The sequence below is a fragment of the Pteropus vampyrus genome, unplaced genomic scaffold, assembly GCF_000151845.1.
Source record: "Pteropus vampyrus isolate Shadow unplaced genomic scaffold, Pvam_2.0 Scaffold67, whole genome shotgun sequence".
NCBI classification, from domain to species: Eukaryota; Metazoa; Chordata; class Mammalia; order Chiroptera; family Pteropodidae; genus Pteropus; species Pteropus vampyrus.
The window spans coordinates 802727-821300 of NW_011888848.1; the positions used below are offsets into that span (position 1 = coordinate 802727).

General features: G+C 32.1%; 1 protein-coding gene across 4 annotated transcripts in view; it reads right to left on the bottom strand.

The window, feature by feature from the left end:
- Positions 1 to 18574, bottom strand: part of SEC24B (SEC24 homolog B, COPII coat complex component) — a 56802-nt gene that overhangs the window by 3931 nt on the left and 34297 nt on the right. For 2 of the 4 annotated variants that reach the window (XM_011361529.2, XM_023531358.1), the window contains 16 exons: positions 17530 to 17714; positions 16241 to 16343; positions 14894 to 15020; positions 14072 to 14181; positions 12508 to 12620; positions 9867 to 9985; positions 9492 to 9547; positions 9049 to 9255; positions 6889 to 7012; positions 6336 to 6494; positions 5528 to 5701; positions 4746 to 4856; positions 3267 to 3442; positions 2528 to 2665; positions 1629 to 1733; positions 756 to 848 (listed from right to left, as the gene is read on the bottom strand). In XM_011361529.2, the coding sequence (XP_011359831.2) occupies positions 756 to 848; positions 1629 to 1733; positions 2528 to 2665; positions 3267 to 3442; positions 4746 to 4856; positions 5528 to 5701; positions 6336 to 6494; positions 6889 to 7012; positions 9049 to 9255; positions 9492 to 9547; positions 9867 to 9985; positions 12508 to 12620; positions 14072 to 14181; positions 14894 to 15020; positions 16241 to 16343; positions 17530 to 17714 (2100 nt within the window). The remainder of the gene's footprint in view (positions 1 to 755; positions 849 to 1628; positions 1734 to 2527; positions 2666 to 3266; positions 3443 to 4745; positions 4857 to 5527; positions 5702 to 6335; positions 6495 to 6888; positions 7013 to 9048; positions 9256 to 9491; positions 9548 to 9866; positions 9986 to 12507; positions 12621 to 14071; positions 14182 to 14893; positions 15021 to 16240; positions 16344 to 17529; positions 17715 to 18574) is intronic. The other 2 variants (XM_023531359.1, XM_023531357.1) reach the window with 1 other exon arrangement.

An 18574-nucleotide genomic window follows, 5' to 3' on the forward strand; every position in this document is an offset into this window, starting at 1 on the left:
CCATTAATGCCTAGTGGAGAAATAGTCCATTAAACACTATGAACAACCAAGGTGACAAGGCATTTCAGAAAGAAAGAGAAAAATCTCCAGAAAATAAGCTTACAGACATAAAAATATGCGACTTAAATGACAGAGAATTCAGGATGGTACTCCTGAAAAAACTCAGTGAGATCCAAAAGGAATCATACCAACAATTTCAAGAATTGAAAACACAACTAGATGAGCAGAATGAGTTCTTTAGCAAGGAGACTGAAAACCTCAGAAAGAACCAAATAGACCTTCTGGAGATAAAGAACACACTGCAAGAGTTGAAAAATGAAATAACAAACTTGGGAAACAGAGTGACCAAATGGAAGAAAGGATCAGTGATATCGAAGAAAGAAATCTAGGAATAAATCAGAAGGAAGAAGAGAGAAACCAAAGAATTAAAAATAATGAAAACATTGTGAGAAAAGAAGGCAAACATAAAAAGCAACGTAGTGTGTGATTCCATTAAAATGATATGTCTAGAACAGGTAAACCCACAGATGAGGAGAAAGAAGGACGGGAGAATTGGGAGATGAGGATTTCTTGTTGGGGTGTGGAAATGCTCCGAAATTAAGATACTGGGGGTGGTTGTACAACATTATGAATATACTAAAAACTAATGAATCGTATACTTGAATTTGGTTAAAATTGTGAATCTTAAGTGAATTAATCTCAATAAAATTTTAACCAAGCACACATAAAGTTAAAGCTGTATAAAATCTACTGACCATTTTCTGTGGAATTGATGCAAAATTAGGATACCCAAGCACATCCTCTATGAAGTTATTGTCACAGCTTTTTCCAACCCAAATGTAAAAAACCTAAAAACAAAAACCAAGATATTAAAACTCCTTAATCGGAAACCTATTATAGCTTATTTTCTCAAAATTGTGAAGCATAAAAGAGGTCTATTTCAAATAAAGTAGAAACAAACATAAAAGTAAAAAGGAAACGTAACTGATACATTTAGAAACTACATCCAGGAATCTAGAGAGGTTCTATCTTCTTTGCTGAAATTTTAAGGCTTCCCATAAAACATACTTTACCCTCCTTCCTTTTTCCCCCAATAAGAAAATAATGTTTTAACCAGGATAACTGACTCACTATATTCCCTATTAACTAACTAAGGTACTCTTCCCCACACCCACTCATATTGCTATCAGAATCCTTTACCTGCTCATAAGGGACCATTTATGAAGCTATCTTGACCCTTCTAACACCCTTCACCACCATCAGGCCCAGTGACTTCTCCTGAACTCCTCATTATTAATGGTATTTCTGACAATGGATATAAGTTGAACTGGATAAACTCTTGAGGTCCCTTTGAATTCTATTAATTCTAGATTAATTCTAGATGGTAAAATCCTTGAAAACAGGAATTTTTTCCTTCTCTTTATCAAGTATACATAATCTACGATAATAAAATGATGTTCAACTAGAAAAGTCTAAAATAAATTGACCTCTTGTGCCAGTTTCCAATGTATTGCCTCTCAGCTCCTAATCCATGTTTCACTGCCTGATCTGTGATAACAGAGCTGGACCCTGTAAATATTTCTCCTTTTGTTAGAACAGTGTTAGGCTTCGTCACTGAGGATGCTTACAGAGCCACAATCCATAAGGAAAGCACCGTCTCTTGTCAGCTTCTCTGCAGACAATTTTTGAAGAGGTGGCTGAGGTACAACCCTGTCACTAACATGTATTGCACCCTGAAAAAAAAAAAGATGGAATGTGAATGAGCTTATATTGCTATCACCACAGCTTGAAAGCTAATGGCCACTAGCTCTTTTAGAAATATAAAAAATGACACTTGAAAATTTTGTAGGATGCAAAAAATTATTGATAATATATTACTACTTTAGCTATAGAATCAAGACACTCAAATGTACTCAAATTAAAAAAACGGAAACATGAATATGTAAAACAATCTCTCCATTTCCTTCCTTTCTGAGATCAGGATATATTAATATTAAAAGTATGATTATTAAATCTGCTGCAAAGCAAGCTATTTTTTTTACATTTTCCTAGGAACATACAGAAAAAATTCCAAAACCTAAAAAAAACAAAAAACCAAAAAAAAAAAAAAAAAAACCAACAACAACAAAAAAAACAACAAAAAAATACAAAACAAAAATAACCCAGTTTTAACACAAGGAAGAAAACACACACTACATATTTACATATTAAAAATACTATTGGGTACCAGATCTAGTTTATAATATAATCAAAAATGTACTTTGATCATATCAGAAAGTCAATATCTATAAAATATAAACAAAAATGCCACCCTACAACTTAGCTTTATAATAAATATCATAATTGAATCCACAAGGTGAATTACTTCCCATATAAAACTATTTTTAAAAACTCTATCATCATAGATAGTATTTGTTAGTCTTATTATCCAATCAAATCCATAGCTAGTGTCCTTATTTAAAGTATTAACAGAGGAAAAACAGATAAAAAATTGTTAATAAATACATTGCAGTAAAAGAAATCATACCTCATCTGTCAATCTGTCTATCCTGTATAAGTTGGGGTGAATCATCTTCATTAGATGAACGAGTGGCTGACACTTTATCTGACACATGGCATACACACGATCATCGAGGCGTGTGCTTGTACCGGTTCTAAATGCTTTCTACATAAAAGAGATACACATTTTTCAAGTAAAACAGAAACACAGTGGACAAATATTAAAACAAATATATACCACCATCGTTAAAAAAGCACGGCCTTCAAATTAGACAGAACTGGATTAAACTCTCAGCTCTGACGTTTAATAGATATGTATGTGAGCAAGTCGCTTAGCTTCTCAAAGCTATATCGTCATCATAAGAAAAACCAGGAAATACCTCTTTAGGTTGCTGTAAGAATTAATATGATGTATATATAACACCTATTATCGTGCCTGCGACATGGAAAGTGTTCAATGAATATCACATCCTTTCCTTAGAGTCTCTTTCCAGAAGCATACACTAAGAGTATGCTATAAGCACACTATTATTCAAGCTGCCCCCACGTATTAAGGAGAGCATACAGTTTCATAAGAGTTATCATGTATTTGTATACTTCCATTTTCCACTGATCTTTTCCTGTTCTTCAAAACTTTTCCAATGCTAAACTGCATAATCCTCATGTAAACATTTTTCAAAAACCCAGAAAACCTAGATTTACTTCTTCCCTTATATACTGAGAATGTTAAAAGACATTATTAAACATAACAGTGTATATAGAGCTACCTGTTTGAGAAGGGCCAAAACATAGAGAGGAAACAACTTGAGGGAGCTGGGTGCTATCAATGCAGACTGCTGTAAATTTGAGACAGTTGAGCCATATGCAGACAACGAATCCACCACAGCATTCACTAAGGCATCTCTTGCATCTGACAAACTTGATGAAACAGATCGATCCACAGCTAGAAAGCAACCAAAATGAAAAGGTATTTAACCATTAGATTCCAACGAATGCTGTAAGAGATAAGCTTTACATGCATAATTTAAGAAATCAACAAAAATTCCATTTCTAGGACAGAAAGTATCTGCTCATTACACAATTTTTCTGAACTAAATCTGAATAAATGTGACAATGAGAACAAATCTAGATTGTTTTGGATCTTTTTGTTTTAATCTCTTTGAGTTTAAAAATACTGAACCACTATTGGTATTAGAGAACATATATCATCCATCTAATTTTGAGAAAGCTCTGGGGGATGTTTCCATTACTCGAATAAAGTCACATGTATAAAGTATCATTTATAAACAATAGAAAAGAGTTGGGGGAAAAAAAAAACGATGTACATTCTGCAATTGGAGTCATTCTTTGTGATCCTCTAAAATCTTTGTCTAAGACTTCAGGTCAACAAAAAAATAGCAAACTAAACAGGTCCTCATGTAGACACTGAAGAACCAGATTATTAGTGTGAAACTTATTTTCCTCCAAGTATACATTTCATTGAAATAGAGATAACCTACGCATATGCCGAAGTATTAAAAATAGTTATATTTGTAGGAAATATCAAGGTTCATTTCATGTCTAAATTCATCTAAAAGACAAATTCATTAAAAGCAAAACATTCAGTGTTATATTAATTCCCTCCAAATTAAAAAAAAAAAAAAAACATATACAGTAAAATTTACTTTTCTGAGTATAGTTCTACAGTGGTTATATGTCAAATGGATAACCATGTAATCACTACCACAATCAAGATATACAATAGTTCCATCATCTCCAAAGTATCTCCTTGTGCTTCCCCTTTGTAGTAAAATGCTCCCCATGCTCCCAATCCTGATATAATCATTGATTTATTCTTCATCCCTATGATTTTCCCTTTTCTGGAATGTCATATAAATGGAATCACATGTATGTAGCATTTTAAGTCTAGCTTCATTTATTTAACATAATGGCTCTGACAGCCATCCATGTCTGTTCACATATCAACAGTTTTTTCCTTTTTACTGCTGAATTGTATTCCATTGTATGGATACATCACAGTTTGTTCATTTATTCACCAGCTGAAGGACATTTGAGTTATTACCAGCTTTCAGTGATTATGAATCTCACAAAAGATTTTTGAACTGAAGAATTAATAAGAAATATAACAACAGTCCAATTCACACTGCTATATGAAAATGTAAACCATACACTTTTTAAATAAGAGATTTTTAGGGTTAATGTCCAGGTTTGTTTCTAGGAAACAGTTCCTCCACTGTTTTACTCACCCATGTTTGCCAGAAGGCAGATGGCGGCTTGTACATCCACTCCTGCATATACATCTGCTAGTGAACTTACCACTGGCAAACAAAGTGTATGCACTCTAATTCTCCGCTCACCTAAACAATGGGATGAACAAATGTCATTGCAAAACATATTCTACCAAGAAATAAAGAAAACAGGTCAAAATATTATTCAAGTTATTGTTTTGATTGAATTAAATCACCAATAGGATACTGAAATGTAAAAAACAAAGTTTTACAATGAATATGTTTTAAAGAAAATTAAGTACTCTCCAAAACTGAAGATACATTATGAACACATACTATACTTTGAACATAGTTGAATATTAGCTTCTGGGTTTTAATATCATCATTCTAAATTATATCTAACATAGTAAAATGACAGAACACGAATTAGACTGTCAACAAATGTAGGCCTTAAATACTCGGCAGAATTTTTTATTTATTGGGCAAAAAAATAATGCTAAAAAGGGCATAGCTGAATTAGCATGGGTTGTTTACCAGATACATTTGATCTTGGGAATACAAGTCTTCCAAAAGTTAAAAAAAAAAAAAAAAAAATTTAGTGAAATAGCCAATCTCACATTCAAGTGTTCACCAACCACTCATGTTTTAATTTTCTTCTATATGATTTTAAGATGTGTTTTCTGCATTCTGTATAGAAACATATCAAACTAAATAAAAGCAGTGTCTTTATTATAAAAAAAAAATTTAAAAATTCAAAATAAGTTAAAAAAATAGAACATTAAAAACAACAACAAAATTACCTTTACTTGATGTATATAACAGGGCTGTTTGAAAGCACACTAAGGAAGTATCTGTCAAACTTTCTTCAATTGACAGCTGTACTGCAAATCCAGCATCAGGATTGATGTTGGCAAGGGATAACAAATCAGTGGAACGAACAAAGAAGTTTCCATGAAAAGTATGCATTGAAAGACCTAGGGAAGAGAAAACTCATTATAAAAGATGAAGTAACAGTATTATCTTTACCCCATGCTAAAGCTACTTTATAAAGTAAAAAATGTCTCTGATTTTGAACGAAAAGCGTAACTGGGGAGAAGGATTGGGAGTGTTAACAGAGGTTCTAAATTACCAATTCAAAATAATCAATGCAGGTCATATAAAAGATCTAAAAAATTAAACAAATGAGGATTATGTAAAAACTCATTTAAGAAGTAAAATAATGGATCAGAATCCCTCTAGCAGACATTCACATAAAACTGGGTAATGTAAAATGAAGACTATTTGAATGATTTTGAAGGCAAAGATCAATAATTTGATTATTTTCACGTAAGAGCTTCCTTATTTCTCTAATTCTCCTTCTAAAATCAACTCCAATGAGTTTTCTCTTAGGTTCTTCCCAATAAAGCAAAACATTACTTTTGCTCACTTACTCAAATTACTTTAAAAATTGGGCAAATGATTATTGACTATCTATTTATCTATCTATATTTAAAATAGGGTACAACTATATCAAGCATAAAGTTCTTTATGCTGAATAACCATCATAGGTAGTCAATAAATGAATGCTTATTAATTTAATTATGAAGCATAATTTTTATAGTTTCATACCTTTAGTACACCTTATTCTCATAACGGCTTCAAATCCAATTTTTCTTGTGAGATAACGTTTTAGGTCTTTTTGTAGCTTTTCTGCTTGTGAAGGATTATGAGTATAGTGGAAAGATGGATAATAATAGACACACCCTGCTGAATACTTGGACATGCAAGCTTTAGAAAGAAATATAAATAGGATTAGCTACAGAAACAATATCCTACTTGTCCAACAGTAGTATAGATTCTATATTATGAAGAAATCTAAGTCATAATGAGATAACCAAAACTGTCAAAATAAGGATACTATATAAACCTGAAAAACACAAACATTTGTAAAATATATAGTTTTTTTGTTGAGCAGAATGGTAAGAGAATTGTATTTTAAAGACAAAATGATAGCATTTTATATTGAATAGTGCTTTAAAATTTACTGGTAATTTTCACAGATATCATCTATCTAATTCACGTTTTTCTCCCCCAAATATTGAGAACTCTTTATTGAAGAGTTTAGATTTAATATATATGCTAAAAATATTTATGTAAACAGATAAACACAATATCTCCTTACCTAGAGAAGAAAGATCAGAATACTGTGAACTTAAAAGGAACAGATCCACTGCAGTCTGCTGCCCTGAGCAATCTAAAGCGAGTTTCTTATAAAAATCAGTTGCAGGGCCAAGATGTTGTACAACCTGTCAACAGGTCATAAAGTAAGAGCTGGAAACTTTGTATTAGGGCACATATTTCTATGTCTCTCTTATAAAAAGCAAGAAGATATAGTCTACCCCCCTAGCAAACTAAAGAGTATTTTTTTTAATGTCTAGGTATTTGGCACAGATTTCTTATAATAGTAATAATTGCTAACATTTATAAAGCAATTATGTGTCAGTATTTCTCAAGATGGTTTATATAAATTATTTAACCCGTGTAATATCATAGATCTCATAGGGTACATTTTACAGATGAGGAAACTGAAGCAAAAAAAAAATGATTAAATAACTTGACCAATTACATAGTTATTGAGCGGCAGATGCTGGAATATAAGCCCAAGAAGTCTGGCTCCAGAGTGAGTGCTATTACCCATTATTACATACTGTTACATAATTACAGAGGAGCATATTAAATTAAGGAAGATTTTTCCTGTTGTTACGAGGATGTTACGAGGACACTTGAGCTGAGAAGGTGACACTAGAGAAAGAGTTAATAATGTTAAGGCCAGGCTCCAAGTTCTTAATTACTATGCTACACTGCCTAACAAAATGTTTCAATTATCTCAATTTACTTAGTGTATGGTAATTAGAGTTTACTCAGATGTGAAAATATGTAAATGAAAACAGATATTTAAGCTAAGTTCGAGTCTCAGGCAGACAGAAAATATTTCTGAAAGTTAAATGAGAAAAAAAAAAAACAACAACAGAACTGTATCAAGAATTCAGTAAATACATAACATCTTCCTTTGTTCAAAACACCTCAGTTTCTATAATGGATTGCAATGGATCGAATTTCTCAATGCTAGCTGTGCTTGTTGATGAGTTTAAAAAATATACGTGCCCTGGTTTATTTCAAAATTAGCTTTTCTCAAAAGCAATTTAAAAATATAATTTCTGTAAAGTAAAATATGGTGCTATTTTTCTCTTGCAAATTGATGAAGAATAAAAAAGAAACAATACTTAATACTGGTAAGAAGATGAGAGTTGAGAGTCCTTAAGAGTACAGGTTGATAAAAAGCCCAATAAGTAAAATATATTAATAACTTAAATAAAGTTTATACTCTCTACCCCAGTAATTTTACTTTTAGGAATTTATCCAAAGGAAAAACTGAACACATAGCTAAATATTTATGACATTATTAAAACGGTTTAATTCATACCCATAATTACATTTAATAGCATTTTCTCATACATATGTTGAAGCCAGACAAAATAGGACAAAAGTGATTGTTCTAGTTAATTTATTATTTGCAATAAAGGATTAAAACACCATGATAAAATCTTGTAATATTCGAACTCATTTTTTTTTAATAGTTAAAATATTGGAGACAACTTTTCAACAGCTGAGGCAATAATTGAGTACTTTCACATTTATTTAAAAAACATTTCTTAAATTAAGAAAATTTTTAGGGGCCTCAAAATGCTCTCAATATACTCTCCGATAAAAAAAGTCAGTTAAAAAATATAGTATATGTTTATGATGTTCAATTATGCTTATTTGTGTATTTGTATAACTAAATGCTATTAACTTGACAGTGAGATTATTAATTATTTATATTTGTCTCCACTTTTCATTTTAAAACTTTTTCCAAGTTTTATACAATCGTTTTATACTACTGTTATAATTAATGTTTGTTAGTATGAGCATGTTAAATTATAATACCTCAGGTTTAGTAAGTGTTATTACTTGTGTAAGAGAAAAGAGCACTGGAGTCAGAAAAGCCAGTCATATCTTCACAATTAAATAATTACTTAACCTTTGGCAAGTTTAATGTTTCCCCGTCTGTAAAATGAAGGGTTAGAGTAAATGATTCCGAAATTTCTATGACTTGCAAACGAAGTTATAAAAAGAACACATCGCAACACGAAAACAAAATAATTCGAGTTAAACACTCTTACCAGTTTTTTTTCCTACTATTATTAATGAAGTAGAAAAGGAGAATGAACAAATTATTATACAATCTCTAGAGGTAGAAAACACCATCCTGAATATGACAGAGAAATGAAATATATAATACCTTTGTGCTCGATCTCTGATTAGGATCTTCTCTGGACTGCAGAAGTCCTGCACCCAAGGAAGGTAACTGTGTCTGAAATACAGACACACGGCCACCTGTTGGAGACATTAATTTAAAGGCAGCCTGAAGCGCAGGACCAAGGGCACTGTGTGTTTCTCTGGTATTGGTGAACATATTTGGTAATGCATTCAATAAGTCTTTTATAAGCTGGGAAAACAAAGATTAAAAGTTGAATTACTGAGAAGGCAAGGCAATATTCTTCTTTAAAACACCCCAGTGTAGTGTGTGCCACTACATTCTCGGGACTGTACACGAGGAATCAATAGATATGCTACGTGCATTGTCTACTGAAATGTTAATATGCTAAGTAAACACTAAACATTTCAGTAAATAGTTGAAATAACAGAAATATTTTAATATTAGAAGAAAAATTTCAATCTTACCTCTTTACTTTCATATACGTTCACAAGTAAGCTATCCGGTGTAGGTAGAAAAACATCTATAGGAAAAATACATTTTAATCAACAGATAAGTCAAAAGAATAATATAAAAAACCCTTAAGTTTTTATCAGGCCACACATGTAATGGGTACTATAATATTGCTTTATTAAATACACATATTCTGTATGACACATCTGTGTTGACAGATGCATAAGTATACATACACAAGTGTAAAAAATTAAATTCAAGTATTTTCCAGAAAACAATTATTTTTAAACAAATATCAAAGTGCACCAAATTATCCTTACGGCATTATGAGTATTGTTAAAGTAGCATCAATTCCAAAATCTGAAGTTAGACTTTTATTCACTGCTTACCATCTATATCAGACACAATCAACATTTGAGGCTGTGATAATCCTTCTTGTAAATTGTAGAAATGGATAGTGCTATCAAAGGTCACGAATCCTATTCGTGTCCGTGAATCTCCAGGAAGCCTAAAGATAAAAATGACAATTTTAAATTTAAAGTGCTTGGTAACACTTTATTTAAGAAAATAATGAAATAGTAAACTAATTATAAGAAGAGTTACATATGCTTTTTTGGAGAAAATAGAAAAATCATCTCTATCTAAACCAATATATATATATCAGAGAACAAGGATGAACCATTCCATTTTCAGATGAAATCACTGATGTGTAGAGTTCATACTTTGGAAAACCAAACTAAATTCAAATAATAAACCAACACTAAAAAGAAAACATGATTAAAAAACCCAGACTTCTTGCTAACTTTCCTTTGAAACACACTCTTAACTGAAAAATTACATTTTCAGTTCCAATATTACAAAAATAGTGTATTTTATTTAAACATTTTTAAGGGCAAAATAACAAATAAGTAGTTTCCTAGAAAAGACTGAATATAAGCCAAATCAGATTTTAATGTATGAAATTTTAAATAAAAACCAGATTTAAGAAGATTGAGATGTTTAATCTGTCATTTATCCTTTAAAAAAGGAGGGTAGGAATGGGGTAGAAGAGGGTAAAGGGAGTCAAATATATGGTGATGGAAGGAGACTCAACTTTGGGTGGTGAGCTCACAATGTAATGTACAGATGATATATTATAGAATTTTACACTTGAAACCTATATAATCTTATTTATCAATGTCACTTCAATAAATTAAATAAAATTTAAATTTTTTTCTGCTAGAACTCAATATTCAAAAGTGAATGCCACAGCATAAAAGAATTATCATTTCATTGCCCATCAAGCATCCCTTATGAATAGGATGAATGGTGCATCTTATAGAAGTGTATTTCTAAGCACACCAACTATGTTAACTGTGGTTATGTAATATATCGTTTCCTTAAAAATAGTTTTGATTATAGAATGCAAAAATTGTGTGCATCAAAGCAAAAATAATTATTACTATTATGCATGATAGTTAGGCTACTCAGATATAGTCTGCAAGGTAGGTTTGACATCATTTCATAGAACAAAATGCAAAAAGTTATGTGGGTGGTTAGATTACCAATACTAGTCAACAGGTATGATGTTTCTACAGACTTCACCTCTTTGAGATTTCCAAGGTCAATGAATATTAGGACCGTTTGTCACCCATTAAAATAGAGACTACACTTACCTACTCTATTCCAAGCTCAAAATTACAGGGTTGAGCTGGAACTGCTCCAGCATCAAATTCCTCTTTCTCAAAGTCATTTCCATAGCCCTTTCCAAAAGTATATTACTATACTGTTGCTATCCTATTGCCTTTTTTCTTTCCTAATGCTTTTATTTTCCACTATAATCAAATATATATATATTTAAAACTATTTTACACTCTTGATTTTATCCTATTTAATGCACTCATCTTTGTTGAACTGGCTTCAATTTCTAGGGCTATATCCTCATACTTTTTCTAGTAAGCTAACTCTTGAGTCTTATAAACTATCTCTTTGCAAAAGGTCTTCTATTGCCACTCACTGCTAAAGCTATATCTGAAGTAAGCACTTGTGACTAAAAATAGGGCAAATGCTTCAATCAAGAAAAATGCGAAAACTCTAAGTTACTAATAGAAATTAAAAGCAAATAATTTAATATCTCTAGATTTTTTTTTTTTTTTAATCTGAAAGGTCTCAATGTTACCAGTTTTATTCACAGGTCAAGATCAGTGATATGCAGCCTATGGTGACAGAAGCTAGCACTAGACACAGCAAGGGCTCTCAAATTCAAATGGAAGATGAGGGAGAACCTTCTGGAATCACCAAGAGTATTTCTGACAAAGTACATATCTGTAACCACCCTACACCTTTTCATATGTCAAAAACCACTGCATTAGTGAACCACTCTTACTAACAATTTTATCTCTTGCAAGTGTTGGGAGTAAAAACAGAAATGTACAATGTTTTCCAGAGATTTGGAAGGTTCATTTTTAAAGCTAGTTGAAAGTCCCCTTCATGACTTTAATATCAGTAGACAGGCAGGCAGGAATTGGAACCAGGTATAAGCAACTCATTCACTACTGTTTCTACGTTCACAATACAGCTCATTACCATGTGCCAAAATAAACAGCTCAGTTTCTGCCTTCCATAAAATATTTAGCACAAAACCCAATTCCCTCCTTCCCTTGATCTGGCTCATTCTCTTGTTAGGACATTTAAAACTACCTTATGAAAAACTCCTTGTTCAGGCATAAATTACAGCTAGATTTCTCTCAATGAGATTCTTGACAGCCTGGCCAAGTCAAATTCTTTGGGCCCCAGTACTGAGATATGCTAAGTCAGAGGGAGAGCTCGATGAGATCTAAATTCCTTACTATTAAAATTTATGATTTTATGATCCAAATATCAAGTCATATATCATAATGATCCAAGATCCTTATCTAGGAGCAGGATCCTTATTCTAAGGAAGTACTCTCAGTGATAAACAAAATCATACTTAATAAAAAATAACCTCATAAACTGATAACGAACACTTCACATTTATACACACATATTATAAGTAAAAACAATTCTTACTTGTCTAGATTTTCTAACAGTGACTGGCACAAAATTGTCAAATACCCAGCTTCTACTGCATTATGAGACACATCTAAAACAAACAAGTAAACTGCAGGTTGAGGAGGCCGAAGCTGAAAGAAAGAAAAATAACATACTTTTATATCACCATACTACTGGATATTTACTGAGTATATATACCAAAAATACAAATATAGGATTGATGTTTTGTAAGATCTCATGTGCTAATTAAAATGAAATTCCTTTAACTTTTTTTCTTATAAATTTGGATGTGGATTAAGTATGATAAAGCAGTCACACAGTAATGGTTACACAGATGGGCTAAATGTTTTCCTGATAGTGTTGGCCGAGATATTTAAATAAATTAAACTAGAGATACATTCTGAAGTATTAATGGGTCAAGTGATACGATAATAGGATTAGCATTTAATGAACTCCAGGATGGGTGAGGGGAGGAGACTGGAGTAGACTGAGAATAGATGAAACAAATATAGCAAAATGTTGATAACTGCTGAAGCTTGGTGATGGGCAAATGATGGCTCATTATACTATTTTCTCTTCTTTGAAGTATGCTTGAACACTACTATAATAGGAAGGTAAAATAAAAGGATATATAAAGTCTTTTTTTAAAATGTCAACCAGGGATCATATGGGTCACATAGCAAAAATTAAAGATTACTTTTTGCTATACCACTTTAATTAGATTAAGACTCCTAATGAGTCAGAAGAAGGTTAGGAACATAATAAAAATTGTAAAGAAGGTAAGAAGTTGAGAGTAATAGTGACAAAGAGAAAGTTTACTCTTGTTAATATGGAAACAGACAAGAAAATAGTAGTCAAGTGGGCAGATGCTATGTTGGATATAAAAGACAATAAAAATTATAAAAAATAAAGAAATGGGCTAAGCATCAGGAATTTAATACACATTAGTCGTCCCTGTTCACTTTTTCCCACCAGCAACTCTTTACATTTACAGACAACAAAGATTAGAAATAAGGCACAGAGAAGATATAAGTTATTGTACACTTAGAATGAGTAGATACGATAAGATGAACAGAACTTAGGCCAAGAATTCATTTCTATAGGTGGAAAATTAGAATGAGATCTTAGATTCGGTATAATTAAAGAACAAGTAGAATTTTATGATGAGCTGAAAGGAGAAAAATTAGAGTGAAGTCAATATCTATCTTGATATCTATTATACTGAGTGAACCAGTAAGATTACGATTTTTTCAGAGTCTGAAACCTGCAGTTTTTGGCAAAAACACAAATTGTTAAAGAATATTTATATTCCATGCAAGTTATAGAATGGCAACAAATCACAGACATTAGTGCTTATTATAAAAGCACTAATGTTTCTTCCAACTATAAATAACTGCATCCTTCTAGGAGATCAAGTAACCTTTACAAAGACTTTTATGTTTAAGTATAAACTTTCAGAAGTGTTTTTTAAAATTCATACTACAGGCAATTTCAAAATTTGGACAAGAATTCACTTAACAGCAAATTACGAATGACCAATACAACTGTATCCCACGACTGATTTTTAACAATGAATAGTTACCATGTAATCTGAAGAAGCAATGAACTCCACAGTTGAATTCTGAACTTCTGGTCGTTTATGAGGCTCTCCATAAGACCGGGTAAGGGGGTTATACATAAATTCTTCAGGAACTAGATAAGAATTAGGAATCCAGTACAAATTTAGAACACAATATTTCTAACTAAACATACATATATATGTCTAGAAATAAATACTTCTATCACTAATATTATATGAAGTTTATAATAGTTCTGTGAACATCTAATGGTAAAAACTAATTCCTTAAGCTCTCTTTAAAAATATATTGGAAGGATTAAATTTTTTTTCTGAAATCAGGTGAGGAAATCGGATCACACATAATCTTGCTTTTTAGGTTTGTGTTCTATTTATTATATCTCATGACGTGGAAAAAAAAATCAAACAGAAACACAAATTTGAAAGCAATTATACTAAGATGTCCTAAAAATGACTAAAGGGCACAACAGACACATGTGTATATATGTGTCCATACATACTGGCAAGGATTGACACTGAGGTGAATCAACCAAATGTACAAACAGAAGACAATCGTAACTTCAGGGTCAAGCATAATTAGTCTGCAGGACCCTACCTGTGTGACCTTCACTGCCAGTTTTATGAAAATTTTTTACTTTGCCCTCGCTGTCACTTCTTATGATCAAATCCCCTTGGCTAGCCAAACATGAAGTGTCCCTGGCCTATATTCTCTCTATTAAAAGTGATGGGAAAGATTTTAAAGCAATAACAAGAAAGACCAGATAATGACAAAAATGTCAAAATGTTAAAATAATATTAAACACACTTATTTTAAGAATCTGAACTCACCATCGTTTACTCTATAGCACAAATTGCATTTCCATCTACGTTGATCAATGAAAGATACAAAGGGATTGATATACGTTCGACAAGACCGGCACCTCACAATGGTATTTGATGTTATTACTGGTAATTGCTAGGAAGTAAAATAAAGATGTTGTAGCAGAAAAAGCATCCCAGAAAAAAAATGAAACACATACTGCCATGCTCATATTCAGAACACCATAATTGTTTTGAAACTGAAGCATTTTAATAAAATCCAGTGATATGCTGAGTAACAGAAGCAGCTATCAAGTTTTCTCCCTCCTTTGACATACACTTCATTAAAAAAACAAACAAACAAACAAAAAAACTAAACTAAACTAAAATAAAGTCAAACCAAAGGTAGTAAGTTACTGATTGATAAGGAAAACTTGGTTGGCCAAGAAAATAGTATCATTCAGAGCTCATCAGCTAGACTCAAGTAACAGTGAGAAAGAAACACCCACCATGTAAAAATGCCTTTGTCTTTGTGGCCTGACTGCACCTGGTGCTAGACCAGCAGACACTGCTTATTGCCACAACAATCCTGACAGGAGCCAAGGCCACAAGAAACCAAACACAACGTGCCTTTAAAAATATTTTTTCTCTTTATGCTTAGTTTGGGACAGGAACATTATATTCAATATAAGAAATTTAGAAAATATGAAGAATGATTTAAAAAATCACATACTATTCTATCTTCCTGAATAGATCCCTAATAACATTTTCATGTACTTCCTTCTGCTTTTTTTTTTTTTTTGGTCTATATATAAACACTTATATCTTTATTATTATGAAGGTTATTTGTTTAATATAGTTAGGAACAATAATAGTTTTCCTCCCTAAATGAACATCATTGTCAGTATTCCCTTTATGTTTAATAAAGGATTTGTAGTTTATCCTCTATGGCTTCTCCAGCTACTAATTTTCAAATTCCAGCTCAGGCCTTATCACTGGTAGTAATCTTCTAGTGTACCCAGAGGAATTTACTTCCAATACTGTACTCACTACCTAGGTACCTTATAGAATTTAATTAGTTATATGTATTAATTTTCCTACACTATAGTTATCTGTTCTTACATCTTTGTCCCCCTGTTAGATAGCAATTTCTTAAGGGCAAATTCAATGACTTAATTATCTGTATGTTTACCCGTGCTTAGTTTAGGGCCTGTCACAAAGCAAGTGCTCAAAAAGTTTGCTGGAGTGAATTTGACAGAATTATGTCTAACTTCAAATGAAAGAACATGAAAAAAATTCTAGAAAATATACAATCTAAATACCTTTCACATAAGAACACATCAGTAGCCACAAATATTTTAAAATACGTCACTTTACCGTTAGGTCTCTGAAGGGATGTAGCAACAATCCTAAAGGAAGTTTAGCTTTATTCAGTAAAGCCTGCGTCTGTGGTATATTTGTCAAAGTACACCGAAATGAGCTGCAAAAAATATAAACACCACAAACTACATTAGCTATCAGAAAAAAAAAATAATAATAACCTGAAGTAGTTATAGATAATTAAGAACATTTAAAAGGGCGTAAGTGAAAATCATTTGAACATGTTCTATAACTGTAACAAGAAAGATCCTAATTAAAGAGGCATATATATGTGATATATGTCAAAAGATCTAAATTAAGGACTCAATATTTTCATGGTGAAAAACAATTATTCCATTATGACTAGCATGTATGGCATAAAGAGAGAGTAGAAAACGAGTGAAAAGGCATACCTCTGCATCGTTAAATACTGTTGTTCCTGCTTTACTGCCCGTTTTTCACCTATTGAACTCCTATTCTGAGACTCATTAATCACTTCTGAAATCACCCTCACCCTTGATCACAAGTCAGAAGGAATGACTTCCTCTGTGCTCTGAGATCTGTTTATGCTTCTAAGGTACCGATTAGACTGGTCTCTGCTTTAGCTGGGTGTGTACCTTGTCTGTCTTTTCCACTTGAGACCAGAAATTATTTTGTCCTTGTGTCACAATAGCATTATCCCTTTCATAGAGTAAGTGCTTATAACTTACTAAGTTATAAGTTAAGGTTAGTAGACACAGATCAATAAAGAAGCAACCAAAGAGGTAAGAAGCAGTAGTATGAAAACCAGAAAAGGAATTTTAAGAAGAATGGATGATAGTACGTAGAGATAGCAAGATTCCTGATTCAGGCCGGTGGTGGTGTTCCTTGAACAGACCAAGCTGGTTCCTGCTCTGGGACCTCTGCATTTGCTCTTCAGGCAGCTTGGCGCATTCTTTTCCCAGAAAGTCACACGGCTTGGTCTCATACTTCATTTAGATCCCTACTCGAATGTTAACTTCTTGGGAATACCTGTCCTGATTCCTCAATTAAAAATAGTCACCCTCCACCCTTATTATTTCCTACTTCATAGTACTACTCTGACATTACATTATATAGTCATTGGTTTGACTATTCAGAGTATGTCTTCCCTAGTAAGATATAGGTTGCATGAGGCTTTGTTGTTTACTGCTTTACTCCCAGCCACAGAAACAGTGCCTAGCACTTAACTTAGAAGGCATTCAGTAAATATTTATTTTTGTTTGAGAGATATACAATGTTTTAGATAAAGTATTTTACTTACTAAAGATTATGAAATAAATACTTACTCTGGGCTACAGTTTAATTTTTTGAGGTCTAAATTCAAATTAGGTACAGGAGCCCAAACAGGAGTCATGGGTAAAATATTCCTCTCCTGAATGAGGTTTACAGGTCTTAGGCTTTCTGGTTGTGCAGAGCTCTGAAGACTCAGTCCTCCCAAACTGGAGGACAACTGGTTCATACCAGGATACTGCTGAGAGAGCAATTCAAAACAAAACAAAAGAAAACTAAGAACAATATAACAAACACAAATAAAATTTATTATACTATTTATAAGATTTTAACAGAGCAAAAGAAGATAAGAAAACTTAAATCTGGCTTGGTAAAAGCAGAATGACGTAATAGGGCAGATTAATTCAGAGCACTCTTGAAAACAACTCAAAGCAAAAATACTGAATAAATTAAAATCTTTTTAGCATGGTTAAAACTCACAACAAAATTTCAGCAACAATCCTTTTCAACATCAAATCTGATTTCTCTTAGAACAGTTCACATTGGAAAAGCAGCATAAATGCTTATATTTTCAAGTTTTTTTCAATTATCAATTTTCAGAATAATGCACTGATGTCATAGAATGTACAGTGATGAGTTTTACTTTGTTTTTCTATGTTTCCTTTGTTGTATTTTTAGTAATAAATGGCTTTTTATTAACTCAAATGCTTTAATGAATTACATTCATTCTGATGCTCAAGCTACCCAATCTTTGGCCAGTGAGAACCTATGAACCTATTAATCTTTGCTTCTTTGCTTTTTGGCATAACATTTTCTACTGTTCTTCCTTCAGACTTCAGATTAATCATAGATCCAAAAAGAAATCTTGGTTCTTTTTAAATAGTTGTTTATCTAGAGATCATAATCTGGGTAATAAGGGTGTTCACTCCTAATGTGCTATTTTTTACTTACAACTTTTACAAAGATACAAAACACACATTTTTAAGTAGAGAGAAAAAATAACGAGTTCAGATGGACATTTCCTATTTAAGATGTTGGCGTTTTAATTAAACTTCTTTCATTTTCATACCTGTACTTCTCTTCTCTTTTGCTAAAAATCTT